The sequence below is a fragment of the Prunus dulcis genome, chromosome 6, assembly GCF_902201215.1.
Source record: "Prunus dulcis chromosome 6, ALMONDv2, whole genome shotgun sequence".
NCBI lineage: Eukaryota > Viridiplantae > Streptophyta > Magnoliopsida > Rosales > Rosaceae > Prunus > Prunus dulcis.
In genome coordinates, this window is record NC_047655.1 from 15,623,335 (window position 1) to 15,641,829 (window position 18,495).

Genomic DNA, 18,495 nt, shown 5'->3' on the forward strand with positions numbered 1-18,495 from the left:
CACCCGAAGTCCCTTAAGGGGGACCTTGGCACATCTCGACTTCCTAAGGGAAAGCAACCTAAGGGACATGCAGAACATGCCTAGAGTCCCTTAAGGGGGACCCTGACACTTGTCAATTTCCTAAGGGAAAGCATCCTACGGGACATGCAGAAGACGCCCGGAGTTCCTCAAAAGGGGACCCTGGCACTTGTCAATTTTCTAAGGGAAAGCATCCTACGAGATATGCAGAAGACGCCCAAAGTCCCTCAAGGGGGACCCTGGCACTTATAAATTTCCTAAGAGAGACACACGATTAAGATACTGGCTAGTTACTCAAGCAGTTCACAAGTCAATATGCATTAGATGTTGAAAAAATAACTGAAATTTCCATAACAAGCTGACCAACCGGCCAAGTTCAACAAAAAGAAGATGGTCAAACAAGACCAATTACTCTAAACACAGAAGTAAACTACAAAAGTTGGAAAGAAATAAAGAAGTCTTTGTCTACTCTGAGACGCCGACAGGAGACTCATGATTTGCAGTCTCTTCGGCGTCCACTTGATCAGCCACGCCTTCAACAGCTCCACCTGCCTGCTTCGTGACTTTTGCCACCATCTCATCGACCGCGTCCTCCTCTGTTTCATCCTCTTTAGCTACCGCCTCTTCCGCTGCCTGCTTTTCAATTCCTTCTATGTTCATAGCATTTACTTGCTCACCTTGCACAGGGAACAAGTCAAGGCAGAGCGTCTTGATGTCTCCGTCTTCAATTGCATAGAAGGGAGCTGTCCCATCTATGCAGTGCAAGTAGCCAAACTTGTACGCATCTATGATGGCTTCAGACTTGGATTTTTCAGCAGACTTGTGGTGGACGCGAAGTCTAGCCATAAGTTTGTCATAGTTGAGGAAGATGTTAGCATTCTTGCACTCAAGACGGAAGTAGGCATCTTTTCGACTAACCAAGTCAGCAGCAGAAGAGCTAAGCTCAAAATCCTTCTCGGCAAGGGAGCTTTTTAGCTTAGATATCATCGCCCTAAAATCAGACGTCTTTTTCTCATAATTGGTCTGCTCGGCAGAAAGCTTGTTGGCCTGTTCAGCATTCTTCTTCACCAAACTCGTTGAGCTAAGCAGAAGATGAGGCAACAGTAGACGAGTTTCGGATAGTCTCAGCAGCAAAAATCGCTCCTTTTTGAAGCAAATGAACTGTTGCTTTCCTTTGTTTTTCCAAGAAGAGACTTGAAAAGGTATCAAAACCCCCAGCCTGATGGATATGATTTACCAGTTTGACATAAGCAAATGGGCTTGATAGAAAGTTCATCTTCAGCAGATCAGACACGCCTACATCCTCTGCAGGACTAGACTTATCCACCTTGGGATCAGCCGCTGCCATTGCAAAAAAGCCCTTCGCCTAGGCAGATGACTCTCTTGTCTTCTTGGCCACCGCCATCCTCACCTCTAAAGGAGTCAACGACAATGAAACAACTCCACGCTTGACTACTTGTGACTTAACAGCTAGATGGCAATGGTTGGGCAGATGAGCTGGCCTCTCAGTTTGATCTCCATCCCTTGACTAATGCAGACGACTCTAATTTCAAAGACGAATACCAACATCTCCTTGCCTCTCAGCAGGTGAACTAGTTCACGAGCGGACCACTTTATGGAGCATGTCACGGTCTCCAAGCTTGTCTGTAGGAGGCTTGAGTGGAACATCTTGAATATTGCATATACTGCCAATCTTCTTGCTATCTGCACCAACAAGATGTTTAAACCTTGCTGATGGAGGGGGAGTAGCTCTTACTTGAGTTTTCTCAGCATAAGGGGTCATCGGCTTCTTCCACAACGGGGACTCATCTTTCACCAGCAAAGTCGTAGCTTCATTTCTTAAAGACTTGACATTAGCCTTCCTTTTTGAAGGGGAGTCCGGCAGAACACTCCTCCTGCCCAGCCGGCAGATCATTAGAATCTGGACCATTCTGCTTCCATATCTTAACATCCTGGGCAGGGGGCAGACCACCAACTTCCTCCTGGTACTCCCTCAGCAGCCACCAGTCATAATGACAACCAGCCTGGTCCTTGCCGGGAAAAAGAGAAGACGAAGAAAAAATATACGTGCTCGACTTACCTTGGGATGTATGGCAACTCCTCTCTTCTACAAGCAGTACAAATTCTCAAAGATCTCTCTGAAGCTAGAAAGTAAAGAAGTTAAGTTTGCGATGTGAAGAAGAGTGAAGAGAAGCTCTGCATTTATACAGGTTGGGCATCCTAGGTCAAGAAAGAATCACAAGCCCATTCTTATGGGTACCTAACACTAAGAACAGTCAAAAGCCTACTCCAGTTGGGAGCCCAAATCCAAGAAGGAAGCCCAGTTACAGCCAGACAGCCCAACAGTTAATTCACACCTCCTCCATGCCACCACGTGCCATAAAGAAGCTGGGGGGCATTTGTGGGAGCAAAATTATAGCAAAACCTTAGGTCAAATATTTCCTTCCATTTGGGGATTATTTGACCTAATTGGGAGTTAATCAATTTAATTGCGAGTTACCTGATTTAATTGGGATTGATTTTATTCCTACCATAATTAGGGATTTGATTTAAATCAAATCCCTAATTAATCCAATCTCGCCAAATCGGGGAGGAATAATTCCTTTCCATCTGCGGAATTATTCTTCTGAAACCCTAGCCTCCAAGGCCCCTATAAATATTTGACTACGCATCGAGGGTTGATGTACGTCTAGATTCCTATCTGAAACTCTGCAGAAATTCCCTCTCACAAACCCTAGCCTAGCCACACTCTTTCTCCCTCTTACACAAGGCTCCGGCCACCACATATGGCTCCGACCACCTGGTTCATACCATACACACAACTCCGTACCCTTTTAGTTAGCTATTGTTTTCCTACAAACTCTCGAACTAACTTAGGCATTGGGGGGCCTTTGACCAATACCCCCCGGGTATGATCCTCTTATTCCAATCTATTTTGCAGGGAGAAAGAGGTGATGAAGAAGAAAGGGGAATCAGGCGATTGAATATTCTCGTGGGACGAAATCGCTCCCACATACTGATTTCTTGTTTCCTTAGTTATTGAATTTGGCTTTCATGCTACTTGAGCCTTTATGGCTTGGTAACAAGTGCCGATCTTTGGATTTCCATTAAATAGTAAAACAACACAAAGAGAAAGTTGTCTAGTGAGCTTGTTTGTGATGCAAGCCTAAGATTCCTCTTGATCTTCTGTGTGATGAATGGTAAAAACCAAAGCACGGAGACCTTTCTCTTCTTGGCTGTAATTTTATCTTCACCTCATTTAGTTTGGAGGCCATTTTTTACTCCATGTGGTCTTGACCGCAAAATTACCCAAGACTACCCTCTTACTTTGTTGCCAAGAGAGTTTCTTTTATTTGCTTGCAGCAATAATGTTTCATAGGAGTGTCAGGAGCTGGGCACTCTTGCTTTGAGAAAGGGCTCGTAGACTCATCAATTTGGGATTATGCCATGAGTTGTCCTTCTGGTTTTGTTCTCTAGTTTGGGTTGGCTCTCAAAGTTGTCTGCACATAATGAAGAAGACTCAATTGCTCATTATTTTGTTTCTTTTGCTAAACCTCCATTTTTCCTCCTGGTCTCATATGTATGACTTAATGGAGCAAATATGAATTTAGCAATACCAAACCTTATAGCAAAGCGGCTGACTTCCCTTTTTTTTATTTTATATATATATATATATATTTTTTATATTATTGTTTGCAGGAGTAATGATTAGAACTTGATATCTTGAGCTTTGTTTTGGAAAACATGACCTTGTACAAAACACTCTCACCTTCTCCTTATTTGCATAGAGCATTTGTTATCTAATCAATTTTTATTTTAATGAATCAGTAAATGGAATTGGTAAGGCCTCACCTCAATAGATTTTCTCTTGTTTGCTGGCAACAAGAACATAAAAATGCACAAGAGCATCCATAATATTTGGTAGTGATGAATGTCATCAATTGACTGTTGTTGGCGATGGGTAAATACCTAAGCTTCATTCTTGCGGGTTAAATACCCAATATTTGATTCATGGGTTTTTCTCCCAATATTTTGTTTGTGGGTTTTGTACCCAAGATGGATTTATCATGAAATGGAAATTTATGGGGTTTTCTCCCAAAATGGATTTATCTTCTAAGTTTGCTCAACAGAGCGTTGAGGTTTTCTCGGCAGAGCGTTGAGGTTTGCTCGGCAGAGCATTGAGGTTTGCTTGACAAAGCGTTGAGGTTTGCTCTACAGAGCATTGAGATTTGCTCGGCAGAGCGTTATTGATTTGCGAGTTGCTACCCAACATGAATTGCCATCCATTTGTTTGATTTGCTGGTTCTATAAGCAAGCATGGAGGACTTCAAGAGATGAGTTTTGTTGCAGATGCAAAATGCATCTTTGATTGCTTTGAGCACGGTTGTGCTCCACTCTTCCCCAAGTCGTGCCGCTTCTCCTTTTATTTTATTTTTTTGTATCTCACCGGCCTGCAGGCTGATCCTCCCTCCCCCTAGTTCTTTTCTTCTATAGTCGTGCTTTTGTGGGCTAGACGTAAGGGATCTCTTTTGTGAAGGATTCTTCATTTAATAGTCAGCTTCACCAAAACAGGAACTGCCAACCTCTTTTGAGAGTTTTCATTGGTTGGTCAAACTCCCCAATCTCCAGCCTTGTAATGCTATTTATTAGCTAGCTTTGGGACTGAGGATAAAATAAACTCCAATTTGAAAAGCCCAACAGCTTTCTTCCCACAATTTCTGAGAACATGATCCCTTACTTTTCTCTAAGAACAAAATCAAAGCCAATGCTAACTAATATTAATATTAAATTATCATTATTTTCTTTCAAATCTTTTAATTAAATACAAACATAATTATGAGTGCTTCTATTTGTACCACATTTACTAATCACCTTGCTGACCAAGTCTCTAATATTGGTTGGCCCACTTCTATTAGATGAGAAATTATAGAATAATATAGTAATATGGCCACGTGATACATCTTGTACACATGTTATTACATAAGTGGACGACATAGTTTATTTTCCTCTATTTTAGGTAATAGTACTAATAAATATCCACTTATATTATAACACATGTGTAAGATATATACTGTACTACCGTACTATTCTATAATCACTCATATTAGAGAGGTGGTGAGTAAAATTAGTTTATAAAGATATTATTTACTAACTCAAATATCTGGCGGACGGGGCAGTTTATGGGCTTACAAATTGTAGTCTACACCCTATCCTTTTTACAACAGGCCAGCCCATACCCCAAAAAATAGGGCCGAGTTTGGGCCAGCCCATCAGGCTTGGGCCATTTTCACTGGCCTACTTCTAAGTGTTTTTCCAAATAATAATACGTGAAGCACCCAATCACCTTCCAAACAGGCCCCTCCTAGAGAACGTTCAGACACCAGTTATAGAAACGCAAAGCATTTTGATATTGAAGGCAAAGAAGGAGGGTTTCTGGCAACCTCAAATTGTTAAAGGGTTTCACGGTAAACCATTCTGTTTATCTACACATAGAAACTGAAAGATGTTTCTGCAGAGAAATCTCTGTTTTCTTTCCAGTTTTGCAATACTCTTGTTCCTCTCTCTTTAGTTCACTGTCTCTGCACTCTCTCTGTGTGTAGGTCCTCTAAATTCGGAGTACCAAAGATTGAGATAGAATGATGTTTGAAAAAGAGGTAACTTTGAAGTCCTTGATTCGCCAATTCGAACATGGGTTTAAGGCTCTTTCTCGTTCGAACTTGATTTCATCTTCTGGGTTTCACATATCTGTGGCTGGTCTTCTGGGTATTGCTGGTTTTGTTTTAGCTCTCAAAGACTCGAAATTGAGCAGGCTAAGCAGCTTAGACTGGCTGCCCAAGACTGACAATGGTTCTCCGAAGCTGCGCTTGGTACCTGGCTTGCAAAACCTTGGAAATAATTGTTTTCTTAATGTGATTTTACAGGTAACACTTGAGTATGTGGTTTCCCTTGGTTTTCTTGTAGCATGGTTGCCTTCTAAGAATACAGAGCAAAGGAGGGAAAGCAGAAAACAAATACTTCAGTTTGATTGCGTTTGCTGTCTTATAAACTGCTTGGAAATGGAAATCGGTTATATACACATACACACTCTACGTTAACACCATTGATCAGGTTAAATAATATGAGATTGATTGATCACACACACGCAAACACAGCCCCACTATCAGGTTAAATTATGTCTAGAAACATAAAAGAGAACATTATATGCATTCTTGCGCGTGTGCTGAAGTGTTTGTTGACTGATAAGGGTTTGAGTCGATGGAAATCGATCACACACACAGGGATTATGTTGTCAGACTCTTGATTTATACCTTTGATTAGGTTAAATACTGTCTAAAAACATAAAAGAGAAGATTATGTGCGTCTGTGTGTGTTTCTCATAGCAAATTCAAAATGAATGCTGTTCTGTAGATTATAATGATTGTGTGATTTATTGTTGGTTCTTTTTTCTCCCTTGAAAATTTCTCAGGCTCTGGCTAGCTGTTCATACTTTCAACCCTTTCTTCAAAAGGTTTTAGAGGAATATGAGTTCTCAGCAGTTGAGGATGAGGTTTCTGGCTTTCCTCTTGCAATAGCATTGGCTGCTTTATTAGAAGGTTAGCTTCAAAATTATTAGAATCACTTGAATTTTGTTTGAGTGGAAATGTAAATGCCTTTTGGTATACTACTTTGTTTAGTAAGACATAAAATGACGTCATATATCATCATGTCTTAAAAATTTAATAACTTTCTGGCTTTTCTATGAGGTGTACCATATTAATTTTATAGTATTTCTGTAGATTTACGTGTAGTTGGTGGAGGAAGAGTTGTATTAAGTCCACGAAGAGTCATGCTTGCAATGGCACATTATATTCAGAATTTTGATCTAACAAGCCAGCAGGTGCTATTTTGCCTTCTATGCACAACTTGAGCAAATTAAAATTGAATGTCTAATACATAATGCTTTTGCACGTAGGATGCAGCAGAAGCATTTCTTCATCTTCTGTCCTCTTTAAGAGAAGAATTTTCAGATTGTTATCTTCCAAATCAATGTTCTTTAGTAGAAGTATTTGCTTCTAATTGTAGGATTATTACTCCAAAGAGAATGGAGAACCAGAGTGAACAGGCAAGATGGCAACAACACTACCTTGGACCATTTGATGGAATTCTGGGTAGCATCCTAACATGTCAAAGTTGTTCATCGCAGGTTCACATGACTTTTTAAAGGAACTTCATATTATGAAACACTTATTTGAGTTATACTTAATCTCATGTTCGCACATATGCACAGTTTATTATTTGTAACTCTGGCGTTGGTAGGTTTGCTACTGTTTCTGTTTCCAAAATCCACTCCTTTGAACTTGAGCAAATTTCACATGCCTAAGTTTCCTTAAATTGTTTCGAATTTTGCATCTTTCAGTCTTGGTCATCCTAGTAGGCTGTCTTCTTGTGTTTTAGGTGCGAAATGTTAACAAATGAAGTTATTTGTTCACAATATACCACTTTCACTTGCCACTGTTCAAATCTTCAGCCATGATTTATCTTTTTATTTAAGGCATCATTAAATTTTGTATCTTTCAGATCTCACCTCTTTTATTTTGCAGATATCATTGAATTTGGAATCTTTTCATAGTTTGCCTCTTTCGCCAGTTCTTGATGGTGGTGAGACAATTGTATGTGAACTGAAGTTTTCACTCTTTGATATTGTGTATGTTTGAGCCTATCACTTAACTTCTGTTCTTATGATTGTTCTCTTCTAAAACTAAATGTCACCTTTTTACAATTCTTTTTCTTCTTAATCTAATTTATTTCTATTTAGATGGTTGGATGTAACTTGGAGGATTGCCTGAAGCAGTTTACTATTGCTGAAAGAGTTGAGAATTACCATTGTAACCATTGTTGGCATATTGCTGCGGTCAAGTATTTATTTGCTAGAGGAGTAAATGAGGTAATTTTATAGTCTTTATCCCCAATAAGAATATGCATGCAACTCAATAGCCTTATTTACCATATGATGAATGCAGCAGTATTATGGTTTTTGTTACTCCTTTATCTTTGTTTCCTTTCCTTCTCCTTTTGTTTTCGTCTTTGTTGTAAAAAAGAAAGAAAGTCTTCTTACCCATTATGTAAGGAAATGATGATACTCAAGCACCATCAGATCCTAGATTTCTAAAGGTTTAATAGAGGGAAGCCTGATAGGATAGTTAGAAACTTGTGGCACCTCAAATTATTTTGAACCAGGTTGGTTGCTGCATGCAGACATAGTGGTCTGTGCCTTTTATATAATACACTATAGTTGACTCTTACTCGTTCCTAAACATGCTTTTAGAATTTCCAGAATACACTAGTAACAGCCTCTTTTGATATTTTTTAAGTAACATTTTAGTATTCCAACACCCTACTTCTTACATTATAAAAAACTAAAAACATTTCTTCACAATTTATTACATTGCATAAATGCTTTGCATCCCCGGGACACTTAAGTAACATCTTTCATGCTTAGATGTGTGACCAGACTGCTCTTTTAGGGACAATGCTAGTTTTTTTTTTTAATTTATCCTATTTTACCTTATGCTAGCCTTAGTCTGGCTCTTGAGGTTCTTATCCCTTTCTTTCAGAGCTATTGACTGCTATAAATACTTAATTGTTGCTCGTGTGTGCTTGTTTTGCAGGCAGATATTGAAAAGATTAAGAGATGCACTGAGCAAGATTCCTGTGACTGTCGAAGACTTTTTCATCTAGATAAGCTACCGTGGTCAAATAAATTTTCATGTACTCTCAAGCAAATAAGTGTTGCTCGTTGCCCAAAGGTTTGTTTTTTTGTTGTTTTATTATTTTCATAAGCTGTGAGGTACTTTCCAGGTGTCAACACTGATGAACAGTTCTTGTTCGCAAGAAAGATAAATTGGAATTGGGAACTGGTTTGCATGACATGGTAGTCATCTTGAAGACTTGGTTTTATTTGATCTATTATGTGGAATCCTTGCTGTGCACAAAACAAAAAATGTATAATAGCCATAATGAGAATAACTCAGCTGCTTCATCCAATATATCTTTTTTGGTTGAGGCATCATCTAAAAGATTGAATAAGGAAATTAGGCATGACATGGGTATCCAAAAAGCTGTTGGAATCAGCTTATTATGGTTAAAAGAAAAAGGAAGGAAAATTCTGTAGGAAGAGATGTAGATATTTCCATAAGACAAAAGAAGCCCAATCTAACAAACAAATTATGGTCAATGTGTTTATTATCGTTCATTTTGCTGAAGCTACTGTAAATGTAACTGTCAAATATGCATGAACCCAAAGTGGATTGACTTGGCATGTTTGGTTCTTGGGGTTTAGTAACAGGATCCAACATTCCGTTATATTTTTTTCTTTTCCTTATTGTCTTCATTTGCCTTGTAGAAAAAAGGAAAAACAATGTAAAAGAAAAACAAGGAATTTTCATTTCACTTTGTGACCCCACATCAAAGAGAGACTGGAATATTTATTGATAATTATGAAATTTTCTGATATCACGTGTCATCAGGTTTAAACATCAAAAATTTAATATCATGGGTCATCATGTTTAAATATCTGATGAAAGTAGATTATTTTTATATCAACAGAAGCTTCAAAATTATACAAAAGATACAATGCGTAGGGTGGGTTTAATTATGTTGGTAAAGCTAAGCCTGAATTGGGAATTGAACCACATGGTTATGTGAAACTATGAATGAGAAGATTAGAGGAAAGCTAAAAACTTGACCAGAACAACCCAAACTAGTTTATTTGATCTCGTTACCTATGACTTAAATCAGTAACATAACCCTTTTTGCAAAAAAGATACAGGTTTCTTGGAATTTCTTTCATAATTCAGCTACTACGCTCTAGTTGTTTTCTCACTTTCTGTATTCTGTATTTTATTGAGGTATCCTGACATCTTCCTTTTCCTCTAAAGACCGTAGTTATGTACTTCAATCTCTAAGAATATCCATTGGTCTGTTTGTGTCCTTGCAGATTCTGTGCATTCATCTTAAACGTGTTTCAATCAATGTATTTGGAGAACTTGTAAAACTTCAGGTATTTTAAACTTTCTTGCTGTACTTTATTTGATCCATGAGAACGTATGTACGCCAATGCATACAGCATTTGAAATAATTGGACGCATGTCACCAATTTCTGTTCTCAGATTAAAATATATGTACGCCAATGTGTCATTGCCTTCCTTTTTTTCCCCTCTACCTTCTTGCTTATGTTACCTGATAACAAATATTCCTTGCTTGGGAATATGGTTTGAAAGATGTCATAGTAGTGGGCTGCTGTACTGGTGATTGTAGGGCTGTATTTCTTTTCCATTGGTTTTGGACCTTTCACAGTTCACAACAAGTGGGTCAGAAATAAACAGTTGGGAAGACAACATGAGAAGAGGGCAAGCTCAGGGACAAAGTAGAAACCCAAGCACTCGTTCCAATCAGTTCACTATGCAGTATGATCAGAGAAAGCATAATAATGTCTATGGATTAACGAGAGGAGGAATATCAGAAGAATTAGCTTCAGATATATCTCGATTCGCTGCAAATGCACAAGATTTACCAGGAGAATCCAGCTTTCCCCAAACTGCAGGGTTTTCAAAAACCATGCACTCAGGAGGAGATCAGGTAGTTTAAGTATGCTGTTATCCTTTTATATGGTTTGATTTTAGAGTAATCCGGCTTTTGCTTTTCCTCATAAAAGAGCAAGTTTTGCATCTAAACCCTGTATTTGTTTTTCACTTACAAAAATATATTATATATTTTTTGTTGTGTTTGATGAATAACAAACTTTTAGGTTGAATATTAACGTTTGTGTACTTAGTGCAGTGGTCTAAGAGTTGCGAAGATCCTTGTTTGTACCATCTTGTTGCTGTTGTTGAGCATTTTGGAAGAGCTGGAAGTGGGCATTACACTGTTTACAGAAGCGTGAGAGCTGATTTATGCGAGGAAGAATCTGATGATCAGTTTGAGGCTGCTGCTCCATGCTGGTTTTCTATTTCAGATTCAGAAGTGTGTCGTGTTTCAAAGGAAGCTGTTCTTGCTGCAGAAGCTAGCTTGCTCTTCTATGAAAAAAATGAAGGCTGAAGAATGCACCTGCAGAAAATTGGTTATAATGTGTGGGATTCCAGTTTACTCCAGAAAGCTCAAATGCTGATACGTGAAATGCAATTCAAGAAAAAAGGCTGTTTAAGATAGCCAGGGTGATGCCCATAGGCTTCTGCAACTTGAGAGACCTAGAAATGTCCGCGTAGCAAGGCTAGTTTGACTACACAACCTCCATTTTTGAAATTTTCACAAAAGGAAAACTTGGAATGTGTACACTACTTCGCACGCAAATTCAACTTCAACAGTAGAATTCTTATCTAGAAACCGAAAATTAAAAAACGAAAAACAATAATGGAGTTGAGAAAAATCACATTTACATGTGACATCTTGTATTTTAGTCGAGTTATAATATTTGTGAATTTTAATGATGTCTCATTGGTGTATCGTCTGCTGGTAGCATCCTCGCAAATCTGTTGCAGTTTCTTGTGTATCCAAATATTTTGGTTCGGAAATGCTATTGCGAGTGCCAGCAGTAATTTTTGGATTGCTCTTTCTCTAAGTTGTGCTTCCCACTTACTTGGGGTTAGGCAAGTGGTGAAGAAACATGTTAGGATTTTTATAATAGGCGAGTGCAGGCGCTTGCCTTCACTCCTTTTGAGATCCACCCAAGAAATTGCCCGGCGGGTTTGTTGTGTTTTTGGAGCATGGGAGCAAAGCCTGCAAGATGTTCGACTAAATGCCCCAAAGAGGAGGCTGAGATAGGGGGCAAATCCAACAGAGTACACCTTGCATATTCAAGTATTGGCATATTGCTGCCCACATATTTGTCTGTTATCATGTTGCACTCTTGCCAGCAAGAGATATGGCTCAATTGCTTGGGTGTTAATGAATTTGTTTGACATATTGGTGTGCCTAATATTATGCAATGTGGTTATATAAAAGCTTTTATCGAAAACTAATATCATTATGAATGATATACTGCATTTAGTTTTAGCTTTAAAAAAACATGTAATTATTGGTACTAATTAATTAAGCTAAGTGCTTTCAGTTTTAGCATCAGTAGATTGTGTGAAATAAATAGTTGAAAACTTAATCAATATTTGATTTCGCCCTCGAAAGAAAAATTCATAGATCCGCCATTGATTGTTATATACCATATCAGAATGTTAGTATTCAACCCAAAATTAATTGGGCAATGAGTAGAGAAGCCCAAAATCTTTTAAGGACAATTGCACAGCTTCCATCTTCCAAAATGAGATACTCTCAACATACATATTTGTCTTCAAATTCTGGCCTAAAGTTCTCAAGTACAAGACCCGATTCCAATATGCAGTCATTAATTCTTAGAAAGGTTTATTCACACACATCATCATTGGACTATGGCCTTTTCTCTTATCGAGAAGAAATTCGATGACATTATTCCTGTCACAGTGATCCAGTTCAAATATATAACATTTTTAAATTTATTGCTTAATATTAATTTTTAAATATACATGTCACTATATGCTATCCCACCACAAAAACACTTTCACACGACATAAACAACAACACGTAAGATTTTTTTTCCTCATCTCCTCAAAACACTTGAATAGTTGACATGAACAACCACTGAAGTATGAAGACGAACATTATTATTGCACACTCTTTTTTTTTTTTTTTTTTTTAGTGCAACTAAGATGTGAAATATATGTAATGATCATTGATCAACAACCAGCAATGAAATATGCACTTGAACACAACTCTATGCAGCAGCTGGTAAGACATATATATAACTTGATTAAACGATTAATCTCGAAAGAATGGCTTAGTGCTGCTAATGATAGGCTTGATTTAAATATTGGTTAGGTTTGGAAAACTTGCCTTTTCCAAGTTGTCGTCTTTGAATTTAATATTGTTTTAGATTTGAAAAAAGTTCCGTTTAGTTAGTGGTGCTCATGAATGCATATATAAAAATGCTTTGAGGGGAGGGATAAAAGGACATTTTTCACCAATGAACTACTGGTGCATCATATTCCCCATGGATTGGGAGAAAGCAAAGGTTTTGTGAACAGAAGACCTGTATAGAGCACCATCCAATCAGATAATAAATATTGTTTTTATAGCTTTACAATATTTTCTGGTAGCATGTATTTTTCAGCAGTTTTTCTCATATTTTGTGTCGAGGATTGAGGATATATATCTAGATTGAGACTAAGCTAACACTCTTCTGAGTTTTGGGCTAGCTAGGAAGCAAAACTTAACTTGCTAGTACTGCTTGAACAAAACTGCTATATACCAAGGTTTTGAAAAGCGTCTTTGAGGCTCGAAAGAGTCATGGGGAGGCGTCGTCAAATCGCCTCAAGGCGCAGCTTGTTTAGTTATGGATTGGAGGCTTTTTACTTGCTGGAGTGTAATCCATAGCCAGTAAATCATTGCTCTCATCTGGCAGCAACCCTTCATGATCCTCTTCTTTCTGTTTAAAGGGATCATGAAGATCATGGCTCTTCTGATGACCATCATCAGCACTCTTACTAACCACTCCCAAGCTTCGTCCTGCGACGAATCACAAACACAAGACATAAACCAAGTTTAATTAGTGCTAAGTAATTGGACTCAATTTGTGCAATTTGTATTATGTGTCAAAACAAGAAGAAATATATATAAATAATTTACCTTCAGCTGTGATAGAGATGAAACAAAGCAAGATGAAGGCCACAAGGAGAAGGTGCTTGAACGGTATGGCGGCCATATCTTAATAATTAGACTTGGTTATAGCTTGAGCTAGTCCAAGTAGTAGTGCAACATATAATATTGATCAAATCTCAAGTCCTTCTATCTGCATATATAGAGAGTGTCTTGATGGTCAGGGTCTTTACAGACAGATGGATGAACAGTCTTGTGCTACCTAGATACTTAGACATGTGCTGCAATTGGACTGCGACCTAAATTTGTAGTAACTCTACGTGAGCAAGAAGGTCTTACAGAGTCAACATCAATGTCTCCTGCTGGTCTAGTGTGGAAAAGATGCTTGGACAAAACCCTCTTATTAATGACCAAAAATTCATTAATGCAGTTTTGTCATCTGCTTCAATTTGGCAACCAGCTACTTAAAAGGGGTCTCGCTTTTGTGGGAAACCAAGGTGAGGCTAACCTAGGCTATAGCCTATATAGCCCAGGTGAATTTTATTATTTTAGAGGGATACAAAAAAAGATGTATAAAATTGATTCATGAACACAGTTTTGTTTTATTTTAAAGGGATATTAGCCTCTTCGCACGCACTTCTACATGTGCAAGAGGCATTTTTTAATCATTCACGCTATGCGCGTCTTAAAAAGACTTTTTATTTATTTATTTTTCTAATGTACTTTTCTAGATGGTCTTCTTATTAAAAGTTTTCCTTTTATCACCCGTATTTTTCTAGATATTCGTCTCAATAGTTTCTTTTTCCTTTTATTGCGCGTAAACTCTTAAGACGGATATGTAGAAATACTGCATAATTGGATTTCGTGATAACCCTAAATCCCACATCTGTAATATATGCGTCGGGAGATCTTAGTTTTCATTTGGATGAATGTATTTGAAAGAAAAACTCAATTACATAAAATTCAATGTATTTGAAATAACTAGATGTAATATACATTTAAAAAATTTGGAATTACTATACAAGGAGTCATTTGAAATCCATTTGTTTTCTTCATTTCATTCTTATTCAAATCTTGGCATGCGTACAAATCCTTAGATTTGGAATCCTTGTATCCAGATGAACCCTAGGTTATTTAAGGCATAGGACCAAGTTAACTTTAACTAGCACTTTTCGACGAGGCCTTGATCAGTAGCCTTGGATTAATTTGTGGTGAATAAAACTTCATTGACTTCCTCTTTCTTTTAGTTCCAATCATATAATACCCAAATAGATCGACACAAACAGCAGTTATACATGTGGACAGTTGAGTGTTATTGAGCCCTGTTGGTAGTTATCTTTAATTTTGCAGCTTGCTCTGCTTCATTTTCTGGTTATGTGTTTAGACATTGCTTGTTCTGAGAAATAGAGACCAGGGAACACCTTACAACAAGCAAGATCTGTAGGCCATACATTGAACCGCGGTGGACGAAGAGGAAGCGAGAATGTCGGCACAGCTAATTCCCAGTCTAATAACCAGACCATGACAAGTTCTGTTAGGTAAACTTTCAAAATGAAAGGAAATGTTTATCGAGAGCGATTTCCCTTGAGCAAGAGGAATAATCCAACCAGTTTTATCACTAGTACCCAATTATTTTGAGCAATTATAATCCTATCCTTTTTTTTTTTGTGGCTCAGTTTTTTATTGTTTGGGGTTTTGAAAACTACGTACGGTGAAACAATCTTGAAGCTGGACTTGAATATATGTTGAAGGCAAATTTAACAGTGGCTGTGCTGGGCCTGGGGACAAACATAAAGACGTGCTTTTCAAGCATTCTTTACCTCCTTCTCATATTTCATATCCCTAACTTAATTCCTTCCAAATATCAAGCTTCATTTTTTTTATGCATAATATATAGTACGGTAGTACAGTCACGTGTTATAATTTTTCCATGTGTGATAATTTAAGTAAATATTTATTGATATTATTCCCGATAATTGGGAAATATCAACCATGTCGTCCACTCATATTATAACACGTATACAAGCTATATCACGTGGCCGTATTCTATAATATTTCCATTTTGTGCCAATGATTAATTTGTAAGAATGAACTCAAGCCACTCCTTGACACTATTTAAAGCTTGGTATAGATTCATGTAAATAGATATAAGAAAAAAAGAAAGAAGTGGAATTACAGATACTTATATACCTCAGTACATGTATAATGTAGGTAGTTGATATTAATCATGGAAGAAACCATGCATTAATTAATGAAGGGAGAAAACCCAGCAATGGTGGGACTAAGATCGTTTTCAGATAAGGAGATGAACAATGTCATGTACGACAATCACGTGGGATGCAGTGGTGTTATGTCTACTTGGTGGGCCTTTCGTGTCCTCAACAGAAACATACACTAAACATGATCTGTTAGGTTATGCCAATCAAGGCTTCGTTAAGATTGATTGAGAGATATTACTGCTCAGAATAACACAAGCAAATTTACAAATTGTACTCTCCAACTGTTAACATTTTTTGATTGGATAGAATATAAAGTTATTATTTTTGAAAAGCCTAAATATGTGTAAACATTTTATCCCTTTTAAACTTTTAATGTTAAATATATTAGTTACTTTAGCCTAGAACCTTCTGCTTGTCAAATCAGCTTCCTTTGGATCCTTTGTTTCATTTCTATTTCCTCTGTCTAGGATGTATATGGAGTGCGATCATTCCACGTAGAGCTGTAAAAGTTTAATTCAGATAATGCGCATAGCTAGGAAAAGCCAGTGTTGTCAAATGTTGATGTTGGAAAATGGATTCAATTTAGAAGTGATCTTGCCTTCGGTTGATTGCGTCTTGCAGCAGATGTAGAATGGATCTGCAAGAGGAGCAAAGGTGAAGACCTTAGGCACCAGTGTGGTACTGGCCAAAGGCTCTCGAATGCTGAAGTTATCTTAAGGACGGAGTGTGTAACGTAATTGGATAGAGTAAGGGTACTAGAGCCGAATTACTATTACCTGATGAGGAAAGAGGTGGAGCACATTGGGTCATTACTTCGATGTGGGACTATTGGCGACACCCTAGGGGCTGCCACATGTCCCTAAATGGAAGTGGTATGGCAGGTACCTTCGTTCGGCCGAATCTACATGTGAGATTTCCAAAGGCTAATCCTATCGATGGTCGTTGTGAGCCCTGGTGGCTGGGCTAGGACGTATAGGCCTTTAATTTGGATCATTTGTCCTATGTGTCCTAGTTGAGAGGGTCCGGTCAGATATGGCAAAACATGAAAATATACAACAACGTAAAACGGATTAATTCCAAACCAATTTTACTTACTCACAAGGTACAAATCTATTGCAATTCAGAAAGTAAGAACGAGGTCATACCCATAGAGGTTGATTTTCAAATAACTTAGGGCCCATTTGGTATTCTACTTGGATCCAATTTTATAAACTCAAAAACAAATTTTAAGTCCAAAACTCGAAAAACTCATTTGGCAGGCCCATTTTTAAAAACTCAAACCCAAAAAAATAAATAACTCAAAAACACCCCCATTATTGAAAACAAAAAAGTGAGGTGTACAGTTTTTTCTCTCTCGTCTGTCTCTCTCTCGTCTGTCTCTCTCTCTCTCTCTCTCTCTCTCTCTCTCTAAAAAGTGAGGTTTACAGTTTTTTTTCTCTCTCTCTCTCTCTCTCTCTCTCTCTATATATATATATATATATATATCTCTCTCCCCCCTTTTCTTTTGTTAATTTCAATTTTGAAATTAGGCTTTCTGATTTTAATTTCAATTTGGAAATTAGGGTTTCTGATTTTAATTTCAATTTTTTTAGATCTTAAAAATAATTTGGAATTCAATACCAAACAAGCTTTTAGATTCTAAAATCAGTATTTAAAAACCATATTTAAAAAAAAAAAAAAAAAAAGATTTTTGAGTTATTTTTTTTAGTAAGATACCAAATGGACCCTTAATTCTAACTAGCTTAGATTGAAGAATGATTTTGAGACCTAATAACCTAAAAGTCACAAAAATAGGTAAACAAGAAAACAAGCAAGTTGGAACAGTTTTATGGCAGTGAATGGTTGTGAAATTTGTAGCAAAACAAATTTTTTGCATACCAAGAAGGCAATTTCAAGAATTAAGGATCGATGTTGCAACATATGATGAATCACTCTTGTTTGTTAATCATTTCTATTTTTAATTTTTAATTTTCAGTTTTCATTTATAAAAAAAACTAAAAATAGGAAACTTGTTTGGTAACCAAATTTGAGTTTTCAAAAAATCGAAAACTGTTTAAAAGTTGTTTTGGTAATTAATTTCGGTTCGTGGAACTTGCAAATGAAATTTTTTGGGGCATCAAATTATGACTTTAAGGTCATAGAATAAAAGTGCATGTTACAAAGAGTTAGTAGTACTTTTTGGTGACTTTTTTGGAATTAGGATTAATTTTTGGTGAATTGAAAAGCAGGAGATCCCGAGTCTCGGACTAGGTGAGCGCAAAAATGCAAGAGTCGAGTGGCTGGGTACAAGTCGGGAGGTCCCAAATAATAAGTTTTGACAACTGGAGTGCATTTTATGTGTGGTGATGTAAAATTGGTGAGTGATAAAGGATGACAAAATAAATGAAAACGAAAATTGAAAATTAAAAACACTTTCAAGTTGTTTTCAAAACTAAGGATGATTTTGAAAACTAGTTTTTTTAAAAAGTGAAAATGAAATGGTTATCAAACGAACCCTTAAACACATCTGAATTCACCAGTAATACTCTTACTCTTGACCAAAAAACAAAACAAAAAATACTCTTTACTCAAATTCTCAGTAACAAGTTAACAAATTCAC

The 18,495-nt window shown here is 37.2% G+C and overlaps 1 protein-coding gene and 1 long non-coding RNA gene across 3 annotated transcripts; one reads left to right on the top strand and one right to left on the bottom strand.

Moving 5' to 3' along the window:
- The first annotated feature begins 5,372 nt into the window (after window positions 1-5,372).
- LOC117631411 (ubiquitin carboxyl-terminal hydrolase 27) lies at window positions 5,373-11,956 on the top strand. Of its 2 annotated transcripts, XM_034364551.1 has the most exons (11): window positions 5,373-5,483; window positions 5,619-5,939; window positions 6,485-6,611; window positions 6,795-6,895; window positions 6,971-7,201; window positions 7,599-7,667; window positions 7,814-7,942; window positions 8,667-8,804; window positions 9,995-10,057; window positions 10,315-10,635; window positions 10,837-11,956. In XM_034364551.1, exons 2-11 carry the CDS (start codon window positions 5,655-5,657, stop codon window positions 11,092-11,094), a joined length of 1,722 nt encoding a protein of 573 aa, XP_034220442.1. In that variant the 5' UTR covers window positions 5,373-5,483; window positions 5,619-5,654; the 3' UTR covers window positions 11,095-11,956. The 2 variants fall into 2 exon arrangements, with proteins under 2 accessions (XP_034220442.1, XP_034220443.1); XM_034364552.1 differs by lacking the exon at window positions 6,971-7,201.
- A 1,160-nt stretch (window positions 11,957-13,116) lies between these two features.
- Window positions 13,117-13,960, bottom strand: LOC117632786. The gene is made up of 2 exons (XR_004586518.1): window positions 13,708-13,960; window positions 13,117-13,587 (listed from the first exon to the last, which is right to left on the bottom strand). It is a non-coding gene; the product is annotated as an uncharacterized LOC117632786 (long non-coding RNA).
- Between the last annotated feature and the right edge of the window lie 4,535 nt (window positions 13,961-18,495).